Raw genomic sequence first — 21,522 nt, forward strand, 5'->3', positions numbered from 1 at the left:
AATGAAAAACCGCCGAGGAACCATACCATTTAGCCAAAAGGGGATTTAGCTGGAGCAAACCCTACCTCAAGAGAATTCAGAAATGTCTCACACCATGTGGTAGATTCCAAGAAAGATAAGGCTGCGCATTATTTAACAGGCAAGAATCTATAACTGGAATAGAAACCCCTTTTTTAATAGAGGCCTCCCTGTCCAGGTCAAACCTCAAGGCCCAGGTGGCCTGTTTTAAACAAGCTTCTAGTTGTTGCATCATTAAAGTAGGCATCACGGAAGAAACTAAATACACTAAATCTGCCACTACCATGAAATTTCTATAAATGAATGACCTCTTTTAAACCGTCCAAAATTTCATTCCTAATAAAGGACCTTGATGTGCCTTGATCACTCTTTACCAGGCATATGGCCCAACGTACAACCCTTGCATGTACCTGGACAAAGGCACTTCTCAGCCCAAATTCCAACCTTAGTGCCACCACAGAAAGCGCTGATTTAACTGAAGCAGGATTTCTGAGAAAAAAAAACTTCCATCACATTTAGAAAACCACCTTTAAATACATCAATCAATTCTGTTCCATACAGCAGAAAGGCAGGGATCTTAGCACGATAAACCTCTAATAAAAGTGCAAAATGTCTTCTCCCAGCAGCCATATAAAAGGCGCCTAACCCAGTAGTCTGAGACTTGGCTTTATTCATGTTGTTTTGTATGTGAGCTTTGCTTAAGTTACCGCGAATACCTTCCCCAAAAAAGTATAAGTCTTAACAATCTCTAACCTTGGCCACCCAAGGAGCATATAAAATTACGATACTTCGGCTTTTTCCTCTTGCGAAAAATCATTAATTTGCTTTTAGATACATTATTCTTTAAAAAGCGGGCATCAAAAAAATGTTCTAATGCTTGTAAACGCCTGTAAAGCCCTTTTGGGGTAAAATCAAAGATGACTATATCATCTGTATATAATAAACACACAATAGACTTTTCCACCAATTAGCGGAGCAATAACTTAACCCCAGGCTAGATAATCAGGGAAGTCTGCAATGTATAGGAATGCACCCTTGCTTTAGCCCATTTAGTGTATAGATGGCTTGAGACAGACCGTTAACCCACCCAGAAGGACTCCACACCAGGTATCAGTATAGAGGGAACAAACTAAATCTAAAAGGGTATCCGTCATACCCATACTTAAAAGCTTGCTCCACAGCAAAGGACAATCAACTTTATCAAATGCTGTGGAGAAGTCTATAAAAGCTGCATATACAACTTCCCCTCTGGCTATAACATATTTTTCCTTTATCACCTTGAGGGAAGCATATTATCAATCGTCCCATGCTTACTTCTAGGACCTGTTTGCTCCATAGGAATTATTTCATGCTCTGTCTCCCATTCATAATCTGGCTTAATAAGCATTTAGCAAAAACGTTACCCACAGCATAAAAGAGGGCATTCTGACGGTCATTTTCTGGAAGATTGCTATCCCTTTTTCAAAGAGTGGTACGATGACACTCCCCGTCAATGAAGGGGAGATTTTTTTTGTTTCATAACAGCTTTTAAAAGCCGGACAAAGAATTTTATTCCACATATCAACATTTTGTTTTGTTATGGACATGGGGACTTCATCAGGGCCCATCACAGCTGAAGAGTGCATTCCACTGATAGCACACGCTATCTCTTTTTCAGAAGGGAGACCATACAAAATTAAGGTTCCCTTTAACTGAAGATTTGCTTACAACACCCCGAATTGCTGCATACAAACCCTGGATAAAATTGACCCATCTAGATTCTTCTATAGCAAAGGGAGAAGATCTAGCTCAAGTTCTACAACCATCCGCAACTAGTGCCCAAACGTTTCTAGTCTGGCCTTTTACTACTGCTTCTCTAAGTTTAAGACAAAGCCTATCCCACTCCTCTCTCTTCAAACAGACCTTTAGTTTGTTGCTCCTCCTTTTTAGCAACAGCGCCCTGGTGTACTTTTCAGGGTCAAAATCCAAATATTTTCCCCTAACTAGGGTATTTATATCCATGTTTAACATAAGTAGAGGACAAGGAATCCTTTCAACCTTCCCACAGAATTCTTTTGGTTAACAGCGTTAACTAACTGCATCATAAAAGAGTTAAAGCATGCAATTTCATTTCCTGTCTAGCTAACTAGTTGATCGAGGGAATTCTCTAAAATACCTCTAAGGATATGATATCACAGAAGGATGATTTGAAGGAGTGCAGCTGAAAAGATGTACTCCCTTGTGAGAAATCATGAATGGCCTTCCCACTGTTCTGAAATCTTACTTTTATCTTGTAAGCCATATCTCCTACATAAATCTAAGTCCAGGTCTGGTAAAGTAAAATACTCATCCTGTACTTTCGCAGTTGTTAGGGAAGAGGGAAATTCATTGGGGGTAAAACGAGGCTTATCCACCACTATGAAAACTAAAAGTTGTGGCCCTGAGGTGGTAGAAAAGAGGAGAGCATATCAAGGGTGAGCTGATGGAATCCCCTGAAAGTTGAATATTATCCTTCTGCGGAAGAGGCAGCTCTTTCACATTAGGACTAGACCCCCCAGAACCATTAGGTTCCAACTTGTCGTTAGGCCCCCAAATGCCTTTGTGGGAACATTTGATTCCTCTTGTGAGGGTTTTTCCTTTTCCCACAAGATAAATATCTGGTTTTCCGTTTCGGCATCATAACTGAGGCATCTTTACTCTGGAGAGGATTTGATTTAGTTTTTGCACAGGCCCTATCTTTAAGTGGACGTCCAGATCTCAATTTTTTTGCGGTGATTGTTATCTTTAAGAGACTGCAAGACTTCAAATCTCAGCCTTTATTTACTCTTTCCAGTGCTTAGGGGCTGATTACAACAAAGGCATCGCAGGGCACCTGTCTACCCAATGCAGTGGTAAACAAAGGTATAATCATAGGAGGCAGGCAGCCAAAAATTGAAGCAAAGGGGGAGAGGGGTTGGCACAGGGAGAAGCAGGGCAGCAAACCGCACCACACCCTAGAGTGGCCGATTCAGCCACCTACAGCTATCACCCCTCCAGCAGGTAGCACTATGGCCACCGCACCAGGACATTTACCCACTGTCTGTGACTTTTCCACATGAGGATACCGTATAATTTAGACTATGGAACAATTTTGTAGGTCACCAACAGCCTCCTGTAACCTCTTAACAAGATTCAATAATTTACTAGTGCTGTTCTTGGTGTTTCACACAGGCAATCAGCTCACACATTCTGCATTCCACACAGTGGGAACCTGCGACCATCAACAAAAAATAGCCTAGACTGGAAACCCCATCTCACATCCGGAATCAATCACACTCCAGGCTGAGCCGGGCCGGGAGGCAGCAGGGTGCAACAAGACTTCCCAACCTGCCCAAGGCTCAAATACAGCCCCAAACTGGTTCCAGTGCAGACTCACATCGGCAGCACACAGGTACTAAGGCTCAGGGGCTCTTTGTGCGGCGCACACTCACCTGCTCCTTATGGGGCAATCCACACCTCCAAGCCTTGTCACTTACAGAGGATTACTGGAATTTCTGGGCTCTCAGGGCCCGCGTCGCAGTACTGTCACCGCCGCAACATTCTCCCTGATGCCACAATTGGGGAGGGTTGGGTCCGGAGGTCTGACGTAGGTCCAACTACTGCAATTTCCAGACATGCAGGGCCCAAGCATACTCACTGGCACACAGTCTTGCGGCCTCCAGACACCCATGTCCAGCACGTTACGTAGCATGTTGCATGTAGCATCTCTCTCTGAGCTTCTTAGAGTAGTTGTTTGCACAATCCAATCCTAAGCTCACCCCTTTGCCTGCTTGTAGCCTGTGACCATTTCTATTGCTGCTAGAACTCAATATGCTTGTAGTTTGTAAAACATTGTAACTGAACCCCCATTGGTATGAGTAGTATTTCATTTGCTGTGCAATTAAACATTTCTATCTGTAATAAGACGAGCACTGGGCTGGACAGTGAGGTATTGAGTCTCTTGTTTGACTGCTTGAATTCCGAGTCTGTGATTTTCTCACTACCTCCATAAGAGGACTCATTATCCTTATTATCAAGTACGGAAGGGATGTTCTTGGCCCAGTTTGGAGAGGCGTAATAGTGCAGACACCAGTGGCAACCAACCTCAACCACCATAGTTGTGGTCCAGTGGCCTTTGCTTGATGTGTGTTCCCCAGAATAGGTTCTGACAGTCAGCTAGCAAGAGTAGTTTATCCACTACTCCAGAAGGATTCAAGCAAGGCAAAGAGTATGTGAAGAATTGTAAAAGGTGCAGGAACATGAGCAGAAGCACACACATGTATACTTTTGGGGGGGGGGGCAAGGCACAAGTGCAGCCAGCCAGGTATGAGGGAATATCATCTTCTTTAAGGACAAATTGTGCTTCTGAACCAGCAACAAACCACCCTTAATTATGGCTTGTAAATAAAGACAAGGGAGATCAATGTCTCCTATAGCTCCTACCCATATCTTGACTTGCTCATCCGATGTAGGCTTCTGGCCACAGCCCTGCCATAATTGTTCTCCTTTTCATCCCACATGACACCTATTCCTGCAGATGATAATAATCAGGTTCCTCCTCTCTTTGCTGACTGTACAATAAAGGCAGCAAAGATCTTTAACTTAGGCCCTGATTACAAGTTTGGGTGTTATTCATCGCACATGACAAATAGCAATACCACAGGATACGTTATTTATTGTGTTCCATAAATAACAACCATCACGAGATTGCGGAGAACATCATGCAGATTCTGGTGTGTAACCCACCAAAATCCGCATGGTATGGTAAATACTGTACAATTTCTCCTTTTAAATTTCAGTATGTTTAACCTGCCAAATCTTAATGACAGCTGAGGTATTTAACACATCCGAAAATTAACAGATGCATTAAATACAGCCAAACTCGTAATTTCAATGGTGTGTTTCTTGTTTTTAAAAGTATTCAGGGGATAAGATCATCTTCACCCAAGATTACTCCAAGCCTACGGTGGACACCAGGAAGGGATTCCTTGCATTAAGCGACAAACTCAGAAGCAGGAACATGCTGTTCTCCTTCGCAGGCCCCACCAAATTCAGGGTAACCGATGGCAGTAGACAGCACTACTTCAATGATCCAAAAGACCTTGCGTCGTTTCTGGAAGGCCCAACAGCCCAAGACATGGAGACTTCTCAAAATGCCTCTAGCAAAAGAAGATCCTCTCCAGAACCTGGCACGGGCTGAGGAGGCAAGTTGGCGGACCCTTGGGCAGGCTAAGCCCTCTCAAACCACGAGTAACAACCCCAACTAACAAAGGAACATAACCAATACTTACCTCAACATCTATCAATTTCTACCTCAGCACACACCTCAATATCTACCTCATAATAACAGTCTTCCTAGGATGCTGGCAGCACGACAAGGGAAATACCAAATATCCTAAGGTCCTGTATCCTTTGTTTAAATACTTTGTCTAAGGACACAGTAAGGATGTGTCAAATAACTTTGGACTCAGGGGCAGAGGACCTACGTCTCTTTCCGGTTCAGGTAACTCGACCAAGTATAGCCACAGGGAAATCTCATGATAAGAAGAGATAACTAACTCACTATGGCCAATGGTCTAACACTTGTATCCTTTTATCACTTATATCACTCCACACTGGACATTTGACTCTGCTGGGGACACAGTATTTGATACGAAATTCGGTACACAGAGTCAGCCTTATGTTCAGATTGCCTTCTTCGTCCTCAGTGCATGTAACTACGCCAAATATACCCATAGGGAGATTCAAGTTACAGTTTTATCACAACAGCTGATCTCCAAAAGAAGGAAAGACGAATCCTGCTGTCGCACCTCATACACATGAGGTTTGCAGGGTTTGAAGGGGGGGAGGGGGGGACCGAGAGGTTCCAGAATGTTGCATGTAAGGATGGACACCCACCTTGGGGGTTCTCAGTATTAGTTTTCTCTGTTTTCTGGTTTCCTTACCTCTGTTAACCTCTTTCTCTTCTACAAACGGTGGCGGGCAATTTGTAGTGTATGCACGACCAGTGAGACTTGGCACACAAGTATACCCCAAAAATCTGCTTCGATTGTATTTGAGGCACACAGGAAATGTGTCCAATCTATGCATAGCTGGGGGGGGGGGGGGCAGCCAGCTTCTTATCTCCTCCCGGGCCAGAGCAGTAACTTCCGGCCCTTTAGGAATAGAACCAACGTATCTACCACACAACACCCCATCTGATGGCTCGCAATAACACACTCACCTTGGCAACCAACCTCAACATAGTGTCCTTAAAAGTTAAAGGTCTTAACCACCCAGTCAAGCGCCCTAAAATTCTAGAATACATAGCCAAAACTAAAGGGAATATAATCCTACTACAGGAAACAAAGCTGTCTGGGGATGATGCCAAACTCATTAGAAGCAACTGGATCTCACAAATGGCTTACTCACCTGCTGTTAAGTAGAAACGGGGGGAAATTACCCTAATATTAAAAAAAATCCAACATCTCGCTAGACTCACATACTCACGATAACGAGGGCAGGCTCCTGGTAACACACATGACAAGGGGGGAAGAGCTAATCCATGTGGCAAACATACACGACCCCAACACAGATGAGCCAGCTTTTTGGTCCGAGGTGCGCAGCAAGCTGGAAGGTTTCCCCCAAAGCGACCTTATGGTCGTAGCAGGGGACTTCAACATCCCTTTCGACCACATAACGGATAGACAATCCACCTACCAATACCACCCACAAGCTCACATGCGGTATTACAAAATATCTGCTCCAAATTTAACCTTAAGGATGCGTGGCTTCTACAACACCCAGACACAAGAGACTACACCTTTCACTCTAACCCCCATAACTCATACACCAGATTAGACTATATCCTCATCTCTGGTTCCAATACTTGACTAATCGAACACACAGACATAGCCCTAAGGTTAGTGTCGGACCACTCGTGTATTAGCCTAAAACTGGCTGGATGTCACAATGAGGCAGTGCCGAAGAGATGGCGCATTAACAGTGATGTACTCTCAGACCCGGCAGATAAAAAAAGGATTGCAGAGGCTATAACAGACTACCTTAAACACAACAGCACTCCGGAGACTAGCACTAATACACTCCGGGATGCACTGAAAGCTACGGTCAGGGGTACAATAATTGGTATAAAGGCAAAAATTAACAAGAGCGCCAACCTGAGGTTAACTCAGCTAGAACAGAAGATCATAAAGTTAGATCAGGCCCACGCAACTTCCTTACACAATAGCGAGCTCCTGGCTTCTCTAACTCAAAAGAAATATGAATACAACAAAATACTAAGCGAGAGGGTAGGGTTATGGATTAATAAATATAAATCTCTTAACCTGTGTGAAGCTAACAAAACAGGGAAACTGCTTGCTTCCTATCCCAGTTTGTCATCTCATCCATCAAAGACTCTAGCAACAAAACCCATATGAAACACAAAGACATCCTTAGGACCTTCAAATAATTCTATCAGGAACTCTATAAGAATGACCAGGCCCTAAATCTAGAAGTCTGTACCAAATACCTAGAAAAACTCAACCTCCCGCAACTAATCGCGGAAGAAGAAATCAGGCTAGGACAGGAAATGAACTACACAGATATCAAAATGACAGTCAGATCCTTAAAGGATAACAAAGCCCCTGGCCCAGATGGGTTTACAGCCTCATTCTACAAAACCTTCTTAGACCAGCTAACACCAACTATGTAGCAAGTTTTTAATCACACTGCATCCAAAGGGACCACGCCACACACCATGTCCAAAGCAAACAATAGTTATTCCGAAAGAAGGAAAGGACCAACTTTCACCGAAGAATTATAGACCTATCTCACTGATTAATGTAGACTGCAAAATATACGCGAAGATCCTAGCAGTCAGACTCAACTCTGCCCGACCAAAACTAATAAGCAACTCCCAGGTAGGTTTCCTCCGCACGTGCATGTCTCATGATAACACCTGTCTTCTGTGCCACATCATAGAGCATGCCACCAGTAAGACTGAGCCCGCAGTAGCTATCACCTTAGATGCAGAGAAAGCCTTTGACAGGGATTCCTGGGGCTTCCTGGAACGCTGCATGCAGTCTTCCAACCTAGGGGAGGAATATACAGGTATGGTTATGGCCCTCTATGGAAACTAATCATCCCGCATTGTCGTGAATGGCTCGCTCTCCGAGCCCTTCACGTTACAGCAAGGTACTAGACAGGGATGCCCACTTTCTCCATCCTTATTTTTACTACCATTGAACCCCCTTATCAGGGACATCAAATCAAACGTCAACATCAAGGGGGTGGAGATCAATGGCGCCCAAATAAAATTAGCTGCATACGCAGACGACATACTAATCGTAACTGAACAACCGAAGACATCAATTGATGCCCTGATGGACACAATAACTAGATATTCCGACTTCTCAGGGTACAAACTCAACAGGGAGAAATCAGAACTCAAACCATTAAACATCTACTGTACAAGGGAGATCCTGGGAGGGTCGGGACTAGCATGGCTTACAAGCTACATAAAATACCTAGGCATCGAATTTGGTAGTAACATGATAGACACCCTACACCAGAAAGAGAAAATATTACTAGGGAAAATAAAGAAGCTCTTGAAGTCTTAGTCACCGAAATTCCTTATGTGGTGGAGCAGATTCAAGACAATCAAAATGATGATCACCCCGATGGTCAACTACCTCATCAGCATGCTCCCGCTCCTTCTAACTGACGACTTACACCACAAACTAGATATCCTCATCTCTAAATTCCTGTGGCGCGGGAAAAAAGCAAGGATCAGTATCAATAAACTAAGACTAAATAAAACACTAGTAGGGGTGAACCTAGCTGACTTCAGTCTATATCATCTGGCTTTCCTGGCAAAACAAGGCTCAAACTGGATAACTCCACCTACCGGCTACACCCCCGGCATAGCCCCCTCGCCCTGCTAACAACAAATAGACTATACCCACAGACCAAATCCATTTTTAAGAACACAAAGATAGCACTGCTTAAGATTGACAAAAAACTGGAAAACAGTATTAAAAGGTCTAACTTAGAATCCCTCTGGGCCAATAGCAAGATTAAATATAAAGGCAATAGCCTAACCCTAGACACATGGATCAAGAAGTGAATCGTCTTCTCTCATCAACTAGGGAACTTCACATACCCACTCACATTTTCGGACCTCCAAGTGAAGTATAACCTAGCTGACATTGAATTCTACAACTTCTTAAAAATTAGAGCGGCAATCACAAAATCAAAACTATCTAACGGCCAACCCTCAATCTCCTTATTTGTGAGGAACATTAACAAACTGGGTCACCAGGTATCGCAGATACATAAACTTCTCCACCCAAAATCTTCCAAACTTAATGACAAAGCAATAGCCTACTGGGGACAACTGCCACCAGAGACACCAAAAGAGCAGGGATGGCCCTCATTATGGAGATCCGTCTCACGTAATAAGATCACCCTGGTTCTCTCCCAAACCAAATGCTGGCTACTGCACAAGGCATTTTGGACCCCGGCCCGGTTATTTACATTAGGGCTCTGAAACGATGCAACATGTTGGAACTGCAATCAGGAGACGGGGGACTTAGCCCATCTTCTCTTTCAGTGTACATTACTCAAAGCGTTTTGGGACAAAATCTTTACCTTCATAAGGGTTTTTTTTAAAGGTATTTTGGACAGAGATACCTTCAATTTGCCCATGGCCTGTATAAGTACAAAATGGAGAAATGAATCTGACAGAGACCTTTTTAACCTCTTAATAACCTCAGCAGTAAAAATGGTTCTTGCCAACTGGAAAACACAAGTGAGACGTCGTACAAGAGCTGGTTAAACTGGATCATCCATTTCAGAGGGGCCGACAACATAGCTTTACAAAGCTCCCCACGGAAACCGACAACCAGGACACTATGGAACTCTTTAGACACGTTTCTAGACTCTTATGAACCCCCGTGAATAAAAGAGCTCAGGAAGGAACCACATCCGGGGACTTTACTATCGTTCCGTCTGTATAACTGTATTTAAGAGATATGCTTCATGTGTACACTCAATGGACTGTCATGTTATGTAAAGTTGCCAATATCGATCCCCCTTATGCATTCAATTGTATAGACATGCAAATGTGATGCTATAGCTCACCTAACGGTGGATCCTCCCTTTCTTTTCTTTTCCTTTATCCTTTCCTTTGCCTCTCCTGTTTATCAGCCACCAATGGTCACCGGGTTAGGCCCGTGTTATCCATTAAGGAGTATCACCCTCACGTGATACATGTACATGTAAAATCTTGCCTGGGATAACTTTGCGTACCCTGCTATACGCTTTCTGTATACCTTGTTAAAAGCAATAAAGTATTTGGGGGGAAAAAAAGGATTCAGGGGTTAGTCTATTACCCCGTTAGCGAACCACACTTGAATTTCAAGCCAGGGGTTTAAAAGGATTTGCCTCGGATCTGAAACATAAGGGCAACTTCAGTTTTCCTAACTCAGTTGATTTTATTTCGGCTTATTTAGTTATGCGTTATATTTTGATTTCTTTATCACTTGATACGAATTACATAAAACTACACAACAATAGGAGAGAAAATGAGCAGGGAAAAGAACAGCAGACTGTTTGAAATGGAGATGCACAAAAGTCTTTTTCTACTTCATAATGTCATGGATATCTAATATGCATAATGACAATGCTTTCATGTATCATTTTTGAGCAAAATATAAAAATAAAATATTGAACATACAAAGAAAATGCACAGTTTTTGTTCTACCAAAGTTACTCTTTCAAACAAATGCCAATATTTTATATTTAAAAAAGGTGTTTTCGAAAAATAAGCAGATAACAGTTTTCTTTCTTGTTTCCAGGCAATCGGAAGACTCTGTCCCCATCACCGTACTTCGATATCCCTCAGTAAGTTGTAATTTTATTGCAATGTCTGATGTCAGAATCTTTCTTTTTTGACATATTTACAGATCTTCCTGGGAATCTGCACACTTTTTACACATTAGTCATAAAGCACAGCATAATATGTGCAAATGTGCGCGTTTTTAACAACGTACACACAACAAGACCTATCATCAATATAGACATTTGAATTTTGCTCCGAAATAGTCTTCATTTTTCAGTGTAGATTAGAACCTTGAGACGGATGTTCACTGCCCTTAATTCTAGAAAAGAGCATTTTAATCTCTCTTAATGAGTTTATATTTTCCTCACTTGTACACAAATGTACCGAATGACATAATATCATACTAAAGAAGGGCAGTCCTACTAAGAAAATCAACGTGTGCAACTATTTTCCTATTAGATGTGATGATCATGATGAGAAAAATTTTGACTGCCCTATTAAAGTATGGTGGACTTGCTAATGCATTCTTGGCACATTCTTTGGAAAGTATTGTGGACGGGCAGACTGTATCTGTGCTGTGCTGAGTAACCTTTGGTAGTTATGCTTAAAAGTGCATGTAACGGCCAAACACAAATTGATGGCTTATGTTAATATAAATTATTTATCTTCAAAATGATCTGACGCAATAAAATTATGTAAGCACTTGAATCACCCTTGCGTCAAGATCTTCTTTCCTGCTTTGTATGGTACTCTGGTACAAGGTGCCGCAACACATCAACTGTTAGAAATGGGGTTTCTGGTTGACTGGGCTTTGAGCTTTGGTCAGGCAATAACCACAATCCTAGTCAGTGTATGACATAAGCAATCCCCAAATCAACCTGTGCTCACTCCCTGGTAGCTTGGCACAGAGCAGTCAGGTTTAACTTGAAGGCATGTGTAAAGTATTTATGCAACACTTCAAACAGTAAAACAATGAAAACACACAGCAAAAAGATTCCACACCAGGTTAGAAAAATAGTGCCTAATTTAATAAATAAAACAAGAACAAAACAACAAAAATCCAATAAGTAGAACAAAGAGATATTGATCTACAGACAGATCTACTCCCTCTTAATTTGGAATTGCATCCTATTAAATATTATAAGAAATCCCAAATGTTATCCTATTAGAGCGGTAGGCCTCACAGAAGTGAAAAACTAATTTGGGAGTTTTTCACTACCAAGACATGTAATACTTAAAAGTACATGTTCTCTCTTTTACTTAGGCGGCACCCTACCCTATAGGCAACCTAGGGCCTATCTGAGGAGCTACTTTTATGTAATAAAAGGGGAGTTTAAAGGTTTGGTAAGAGGTTTGAAAGGCCATGTCGACATGGCAGTGTAAAACTGCATTCGGGCAGCAATGGCAGGCCTGGGACTTGTTATAGAGTGCTACTTAAGTGGGTGACACACTAGGTGCTGCAGGCCCACTGGTAGCCTTTAATTTCCAGACCCTGTGTATATGGTATACCACTCTACAAGGGACTTACAAGTAAATTAAATATTCCAATTAGGTATATGCCAATCAAACCATATTTAGGGGAGTGAGCACAAGCACGTTAGCATTGGTTAGCAGTGGTAAAGAGAATAGAGACCTACGGCCAACAGAAAGTGGTAAAGAGCACAGAACCCTACGGCCATCAATAACAAATTCAGAAAAATTTGAGGCAAGCATGCAAAACGTTTGGCAGAAGACCACCCTAAGGCAGACAAATCTAACACCATCTCATCAGTCCAATGGCATAGCCACCTACTACAGCTATTTGCAGGATTGAGAATCAAGGGAGCGGTGGCATGAGGAAGAAGGACTGATGCGAAATTTGATGGATGTGTAGGAAGTCAGGATGATGATATAAACCTAGCTGAACTGGTAATATGTGGCACTGGCAAAACCCAAGCATGCTGGGGAACAAGGTCATCCAACTATGAAGAGAGAAGTAAGAGGGCACATAGAGCGCACATTTTGTGCATGAGAGAAATCATAGTAATTGAGCCACACACTCGTGTATACTGATAATTGTGCTGTAGGTGTGGAAAACTTAAATCTGTTTGTTCAAACATCTTTTCTATGACAGTGGTGCACTTTGGAGTTGATTGGTACCACAAAGGCTTAATTTGTTCCATCATACTTCAGAAGCCTGATAGGTGGGATGGGATCAGAACCTACACATTTCAAAGAGTGTTGTTTTTATGCTCTGATATAAAAGTTTGACCCAGGATCAATATTGTTGAGTCACAGCCTATCCACAAATATTCTTCTGCCTCCTAGGTGCAGGAGAACAAGGTCTAACCAATTATATAAATTAAATACATCTTGCTCAGTATATATCTATCCTTAGTTGGGTGAAAGAATGGAAACTTGAAACACATACTATCTGTCACATGAGATCTTTCATATGCTGTGAAGATGTGTGTTGTCCTAAAATTAAACAAAGAAATGTTCAATGCTTTGGGGCCTTGGTAATATTTCTGACAGATAGCATTGTTGCTCACGCCATCAACTCTGCACCCAAGAATATAGGGTTTTTGTGGAATATGAGAGAGGTCTTTGCTACAGATAGGGTCTATTCTTTAGTGGCTGTGTGTGAAGAGAACATTTTTACTAAACTGCCAGTTTTGTCAGGAAATGTGGCCATGATGCAGATCATTCATGCAGGGCTTTGGCCTGCGTACCCCAAGAGGAAGATAATGTTTCTCCTTGGGGACCCTAGACTCAGTGGGTCTTTCCAGGCTGAAGGTGCAATACCCAGAATAGCACATCACTTAGCTCATCTGAACCACCTTTGATCAGATTCCACAGGGACTTACTGTGTTCCATGCATTCCTGCTACTGCTGAATTGTGTTGATGATAAAGAGAAAAAAAATACATTTGGAACTACTGGACTATTGTAAAGCAGAACATGAGAGAGATATATGATCACTTGTATAGAGTTGTCCCACCAATGGGCACACAACACATCACTCTTATCCTACCATGCACTCTTAAAGATGCTGCGCTTGTGCTATGAAACAAGGTGCACACTCAGCAGAGTGGGGTGTGGCTGCTGGATAGAATCCGGTCCATAGTGTAGCTAGCACAGTGAACAGTGAGTGAAAAACAGAAGGAAAGTGCTGAAATATTATAAATCCCTACAGATAGTACAACATGTATTTAAAGGTGGTCTTGATTGGGGAAAATAGTCAATTTTTCAATCTTTGATGGACTAAATCGCTGATTCTCTTCAGGACAAAAGCAGTGCCTTTGGGATTACGAGCTGGTTCCGACTGGCGGACGTCAGAAGCCAGCCGCAATAACCGGCCAGTTTCAGTTCCGACCAGCTGATACATAATCAGCCGGTCAGAATTGAAACTGACGATGAGGGTCGGAAAGCATCCAACCAAAGGTCGGAGGCTTCGGGACCTCCTTTGTAATAGGCCCAAAGTGTGTAGCAATTAGCTATTATGGACAGGATTTTATATCATATGTGCATTTATTTACACAGTCCATGCCTGTTGTTAACGTTTCTTCGAGACACCCCTTTAAGAGCCCTCGAATACATTTTACATCCCACTCAAAAGGATTCAGTGGTTGTCAACTGCCCTTGTCAGACAGCAATCATTTAGAAAGTGGAAGCTATCCATGACAGGCAGAATCCCCCTGATTCTCAAGGGAGAGGAGGAGTTCTGACACTCCTTTAAACACAAGTGTGGTATTTACTTTTCACCCTTTTTAATTCACCAGAGACCACTGGGTAAACAATAGTTTGAAGAAATCATGTGGAAAAGGATTTAGAGGTGCACATGCAATAAAAGGCATTACTATTACTCCATCTAAGAACAATCAATTTAAAATAAAAAATATTGCACATTTTTATCAAGGGCAACTGAAAACCACATTGCATGAAATTGCTTCTGAAATGTTAATTTGCTGAACGCACTGATGTAGGGACAGAACTTTGAACAGGGACCAGAATATTTTCCATGGTCTTTTTAAGATCCATCTCCCCTCTTGAATGCCAGTCTTCCTGTTAGTGGCTATGGATTGTCTGGTTATGCTTGTCTTTATCAGCTGGAGCATACCACACCAGGCTTCCCTCAAATTTCATATTTTAGTTCGAATACATTTAGGCGTTTGACCAGTGGTTCACATAATATTTTGCTTTTAGCACCTTTACTACAATGGTCTTTATCTATGTAGGGGAGGCAGTGTGTCAGCGGTTGTAATAAGAGTGGATGTGTATTTTCCCCCATTAAGGTTTGCTGTGGGTCTTACCTTGTTTCAGTCTTGCTGGTATACACCTAATATCTAGGTACTGAGACAGTACTGAACACGTAGTGCCAGTGAACCCCACCAATTATCTATATAGTGACTCTGTAATGGTACAACCAGAGATGGGGGTCTCACACTTTCAGCAATGAGTCTGAGGCTAAGTCGACCTGAATCCTTTGGTAACTCCTCAATGACTGAGTGACTGAGTCAAAACAATAATGCCTCCATTTTGCCTTACATGAAAAATGTGTCCTGTTTCAGATGTCTGTTCACTATGCGCCTGATGGATACATACATCATGGCTAAGCATAAGGTTTACAGGGCTGGAAAGTTTCACTTACTATTTCGTTGTGTGCAAAACTATGCTTATGTAAACCCAACAAGCACACAAGCTGTATTTAAAAAAAAAAGATTTGAATGAATAAGAATTCATTTTTAGAATATCACTTGCTCCTTGGATTCACAATAAATTATACCTCACTGGGTTTTGGTGATTATTTGTGTCTCATTATCAATGAACTATTTGCTATGTATGGCTCTTGTACAGCTAGAGTGACTAACTGGATTCAAACCCAGAAACTCACTGCAAAGACTTACAAAATGTTTCAACGATAGCTGTTGCCCACTATTAATACTTTATTAACACCTTCGCTGCGGCGGCTATTCCGCCGCAGCGCTAACGGTCGCGGGAGGGCGTGCGGGTCACCTGCGCGGGTGACAGAACCGTTCCGTCACGGCTCGCGGGTGAGCTGTGCTTGTGACGGAACGGTTCCGTCACGGCCCCGCCCGCTTAATGAAACGTGCCGCGCAGGCACGAAATCAACGCCGCGCAGGCGCGGCGAGTGGGCCGTGACGGAACGGTTCCGTCATGAGCACAGCCCACCCGAGGGGCGTGACGGAACGGTACCCTCTCATAATAAAAACACAGTCTGCAAATACCCAGATGGGAAACACGGCACAACCAGCTGGAGAGCTTCCATGTTTACATGCGCTCCGCACCTATGCGTCAAAAATGGGGCCTACCCTCCAGGGGTCCAAAGGTGGCACAAACACTGGTCAACCCATCAGAACTCCTATAAAGATTACTACGAATCCAATCCATGGCACATGCACATGCGCAACACTGGGACCCGTGAATAAGGACTGGTCCTGGCTGCCACTTGCTTTAAATTCCAAGACCTAATGGTCCTCGCCTCATTTATGGAGGAGGCGGACATAATTTGTACACAAGAAACTTGGCAAACCCATCCTCTCTCGTTGAGAGGATATGCTGAGTATGGAAAACCCGCAAAAAAGTTCAACATTTTCGGTAGACCCTCGGGTGGGATATGTGTCTACATAAAACACTCACTTAGGGCCTCATTATGATTGCGGTGAATCCGCATACTCCGGGCCGGCGGAAGCCACCGCCGGCCCGGAGTATGCGGATTTACCGCCGCAACCACATAGAACACCCACCGCCAGATTAGGATGGCGGTGGGATTGCGGTTGAACCAGCGGCCGACGGCAGGTCCGTCCGCCGCTGATCCGCGGGGTGGGGAGGGCTATTTGGTGACGGTGTCTGCAAGACACCGTCAGCCAAATTAGGATTTGCACGGAGACATGCTTTTCCGCGGCGGCTTTTCCGCCGTGGAAAAGCATGTGGACTTTGGCTTTTGGGGGCCCGTTGCGGGCCCCCAGGGTGTCGGGGGTGGGGGGTGCACATGGGGGGTACCTATGGTACCCCCCAACATTTACATGCACAAAGCGGCAGGCACCGCGCGGTGCCTGCCGCTTTGTGCATGTAAATGTAATACATGCATTTTTAACATTGCGGTGGGTGCTGCTTGAAGCAGCACCCGCCGCAATGTTATTAATATAGGATGTGACCGCCAGGGTGGCGGTCACATCGTAATTTGCACGGAGGGACCGCCGCTGCCCCTGCGGACGGTCCCTCCCCCTCTGGGATGGCGGACGGACGCAGGTCAGTCCGCCATCCTAATCTGCCCCTTAGTTTGGAATTTGCAGAAATATCTAACCTGCCGGACACTTTCCAGGCAAGCATCCTGAAAGGTTGTCGCTTGACAAACAGTAACTTCTCACGTTTACTAATTAATCTTTATCATAACCCCCATGGGTCAACATCTAACACGGCCACGCTGATACGCCACATCGATCGTTTACTGCTTCAATTCGCGGGCCTTGAATGCATTGTTCTTGGTGATTTTAACACCCATAACATTGGGGTTTCAACCACACGTAGGCCCCAGACCGGGGCCACTAACGCTCTGAATGACCTATTTAAATCCTACAACCTGGCGACGGCGCACTCAGTCCTTCTAAAGAACAGCCCTGGGCTGACTGTCGGTCCCACGTTTAATAACCAAACTACGGTCGACTACATAATCCTAAGTGGCAAACTCCAACTTTTAATGTCAAACTTCTCAGTCCATCCACGAGGGGATAGTGACCACGCTGCTCTAACCGTCACTTTGAACATCACAGCGGACCATCGCCATAAGCTCGAACTCATCGGAGTAGCCGATGGAGAAGAACTAATAAAGCTGCCCAGAAGGATCAAATGGGAACAGACCGCAATCACCGGATTCAACAGCTGGGCAAATCAGTGGACAGGTTGGCCACCGAGCGCACAGAAAAAGGGCGCCATAGAAACTTGGACTGCCACAACAGAGACCTTGGCGGCGATCCTCCGCGGGAGCTTGAACAGCATATCGCACTGGTGCCCTGTACCTACATATGGCCACAATATTGAAATTAAAACAAGCGCTAAAAAACTAAATAAGCAACGCAAACTCTTCCGCAAAACCGGGACAAGTTTACACAAGAATCAATTACAAGAAGCCAAAAAAAGCCATGCAAAGAAGGTTTGGGCAGCAAAACGTGCCCATTGCGAAGCACAATGGTTAACAATTTTCGACTTGCTGAGCCCGGGAAAATCTCAGGAGTTTTGGAAGTATATATGCAACCTGGGTCGAGGCCCAAACCACAGAGAAAATTCCCTTGAAGCCTCCACTTGGGTCGCCCATGTAAAAGCACTCTATACTAATGACGGCCTTGCTCACATGCAAAATGAAACATCCATTGCTGGAGACAACCTAGACCCATTGATCGAGAAGATGGCACCACCGGGAAAATTGCTTGTTACCAACATTATAAAAAACATCAGACAAAACGCCGCTCAGTGCCCTAATGGTCTCCCTGGACACCTATTCAAGGCATACATCGATTTCTGGTCTAAAAATCTGACCCACCTGTACTCTGAATGCTGGCTCCAGGGGGATGTGCCAGATTCATGGAGAGGCTCGCTCCTACAGCCCATCCACAAAAAAGGCCCAAAAACTGAACCTTCCAACTACCGCATGATTGCCTTGTTGGATATTGAGGGTAAAGCTTACCCTAGTGCCATCTTGAGGGACCTCGCAGACTGGTCGAGTGCTGAAGGAATCTTACCATTCTGCCAAAACGGATTTAGACCTGGGTCTGCCACAGTCGATAATATCATCGCACTTTCTTTCCTGGCGCACCGCGCACGGACAAGCAAAAGTCTTCCCCTCTTCGCCTGCTTTATCGACTATTCGGCGGCGTTTGATGGGGTAGACCGCGCAATTCTGTGGCACAAGCTGGTCCAATGGAACATCAATCCGGTTCTGTTAAGAGCGATACAGTCCCTTTACCAAAAAACATGGGTGCGAATTAAACTCTCGAGGGACCACGCATCTGCTAAGATCAATACACACAAAGGCCTAAAACAAGGGTGTGTGCTTGCCCCATTATTATTCAACCTATATACAGCGGATATGGAGAAGGCCTTGACCGGGGCTGCCTTGGCTACTCCTAAGATTGGTGGGTCCAAAATTCATTTTATGCAATATGCTGATGACCTGGTCCTTCTGGACCACACGAGAATGGGGCTACAAAAGGCATTGACGGCACTCGCCGCATACAACGATAAAAACAGGCTTGTAGCAAACCCTACTAAGTCCAAAGTAATTATTTTTGGTCATTACCCAAGGAAAAAATCTTTAAAATGGAGGCTAGGCAATCTCCTGCTGGAAAGCACGCAGTGGTACACCTATTTGGGCATTTGCTTTCAGGAATCAGGGCGCGCAAGTGTCCATCTTAAGACAATTCAGGCTAAAGGCAAATCCATCACTTATGCCATTTGCAAGCTGCAAGCCTCCTTATACAGCCCGTCCACCACGGCCATCAACAGAGTACTCAAAGCCAAGCTTATGCCTGCACTCAACTATGCTCTACAGGCATTTCCGGGCAAACTGAGCAATGAATTAGAAAAAATCCATTGTAGTGCATATAAGAAACTTTTTCAGCTGCCAAGGTGCACTAGAAACACCCTAATTCGCCTGGAATTCTCACTCAACCAGCAAAACGTGGAAGAGCTGGCCGCCTTAAGCAAATACTATTTTTTAACAACGGCGGCACAGGAGAACACACTAAAGGCAGTCTTGAAAGGTATCTTCAGAGAGTCAGGGAATCCCTGGTCGGCCAACCTTGAAGTGGCTACGGTTCAACTCAATCTCGCCATAGATTCATGGAACCCAGAATACGTCAAATGTTCTGCCATTAAAAATGCGATTAAAAAACAAGTGCGTGCGAGGTCACGGGAACTGGATCTGGAGTCGCTGGGAAGAAAAGACTTGCATGAGACCCTGTGTTTCCCGCAGATCCGGCATACCTCTAAACACCATCTCACGCAGGCCATGGGCCGTGCTGCCTTCCATAAGATCTTGGCTTATAGACTACATCCATTGCCCCTCAAAGAACTATATCCTTGCGGTCAGGTCAGCTCAGGAGTCCAGGAATGCAGGCTTTGCATGTACAAACGTGAGTCCTTGGCCCACCTCCTCTTTTGTTGCCCGGCCCTGCGTTTGGCCCGCAGTCTTTATCTTAGGCCATTACTAAGACAATCGGGGTTACGTACTGCAAAGGAGGGTATTATCCATCTTTATACCCTGTCCACGGTAAAGCATATGGCGGTCTTTGGAAAGTTCATCTTTCAAGCACGGGCAATGTTGATGACTTCTACTGGTCTGATTACAGAGTCTCCTGCCGGCCTTTGAACCTTTCCCGATGCATCATCAGGGTCCATGGAGCAACTAGATAAACTGATCTTTGAAATTTTCTTGATTTTAACTTTTGTAATGCTGCTATTTTTGTATTTTGGTTTTATGTAATGGTTTTTAGTAACCAAACAATAAATATCATTCCTATTACTCAGATTTACTCATCTAACCCCTGCCAAACATAACTTGAAGAAAGTGCATAAATTTAGGGGAGTCATGATTACTGTTTTAACTCTAGTTCCACAGGCATTGGTGAACATGCACCTATTTGGGGTCAGATTACTATTACAACTCTATTTCCTACATTCATTGGGGAAACCTAACAAAATGGAAGAAAAAGCATCCATTTGAAAGGAACAAATGTAATATTCTAACGCCAGTCCCACAACATTGGGGAATGTACATATGCTGGGGATAGCGCAGGGAGTCCAGTCCCAAAAATTGTTTGGTAAGAGCATATATTTGATAGGGTGGTGGTTAGTTAACTGTTCTAACTCCAGTCTTATTCACAGTGGTGGAAGTACATAAATCATGGTTGGGAGTCAAATTTATTATTCTAACACCAACCAAAAACATTGGCATAAGTGCATATATTTGAGTCAGGGGACAAATTAACTGTTGTAACTCAATACCAACCAACACTTGGTAAAGTACAAATAACTGGAGGAGGGAGATTTGCTATTCTAACTTCAGTCTCACAAACATTGGCTAACGAGAGTGTGTTTTGGAGGGGAGGAGTGTTACAAATTAATGAATCAACTCAATAATTCTGAACTTTAATTATATTTCAAATGTTATTCCTAATAATATATGTGTATAAAATATGGATTTTTTAATTATAAAATAAATAATCACACAATAACTTATAAGCACAAAAAGAAATAATACAATTTAAACAACTAATATTCATGTTAAAAAATACTGCAGCCGCATTTCCCCCCCAAAATGACACAATCCATTTTAAAAAAAATGTAAATAAAACGTTTTGAACCTCAAATATTTAATTGCATATTTTTAAAATGTTGTATGTATATCTCAATCTATCAGTTAATTAAAATTATAAAGATGTAATTGTGATTGCATACATGTGTAATATTAATTAGCTTTGTTTTTGGTTAAAACCCACCCAAATCTGTGTAAAAAAACAAAAAAAACAATTCATAAAATCATTTAAAACATGTGTACACACATAATTCATGAGCAATAAAACATTTAGGTAAATAATTTAATAATTGTAAATACTTAAATATACTTTTTTCTAAAACACAACCAACCAATCCTCCAATTAACCACAAAAGCTGAAATAAAATAACACG

The 21,522-nt window shown here is 43.2% G+C and overlaps 1 protein-coding gene across 2 annotated transcripts in view; it reads left to right on the forward strand.

Annotated features, from left to right (window-relative positions):
• Positions 1-21,522, forward strand: part of FRMPD1 (FERM and PDZ domain containing 1) — a 1,188,014-nt gene that overhangs the window by 702,944 nt on the left and 463,548 nt on the right. For both annotated transcript variants that reach the window (XM_078676303.1, XM_078676304.1), the window contains exon 5: positions 10,854-10,899. In XM_078676303.1, coding sequence (XP_078532429.1) covers positions 10,854-10,899 — 46 coding nt within the window. The remainder of the gene's footprint in view (positions 1-10,853; positions 10,900-21,522) is intronic.

Source organism: Lissotriton helveticus, chromosome 2_1 (genome assembly GCF_964261635.1).
Source record: "Lissotriton helveticus chromosome 2_1, aLisHel1.1, whole genome shotgun sequence".
NCBI classification, from domain to species: domain Eukaryota; kingdom Metazoa; phylum Chordata; class Amphibia; order Caudata; family Salamandridae; genus Lissotriton; species Lissotriton helveticus.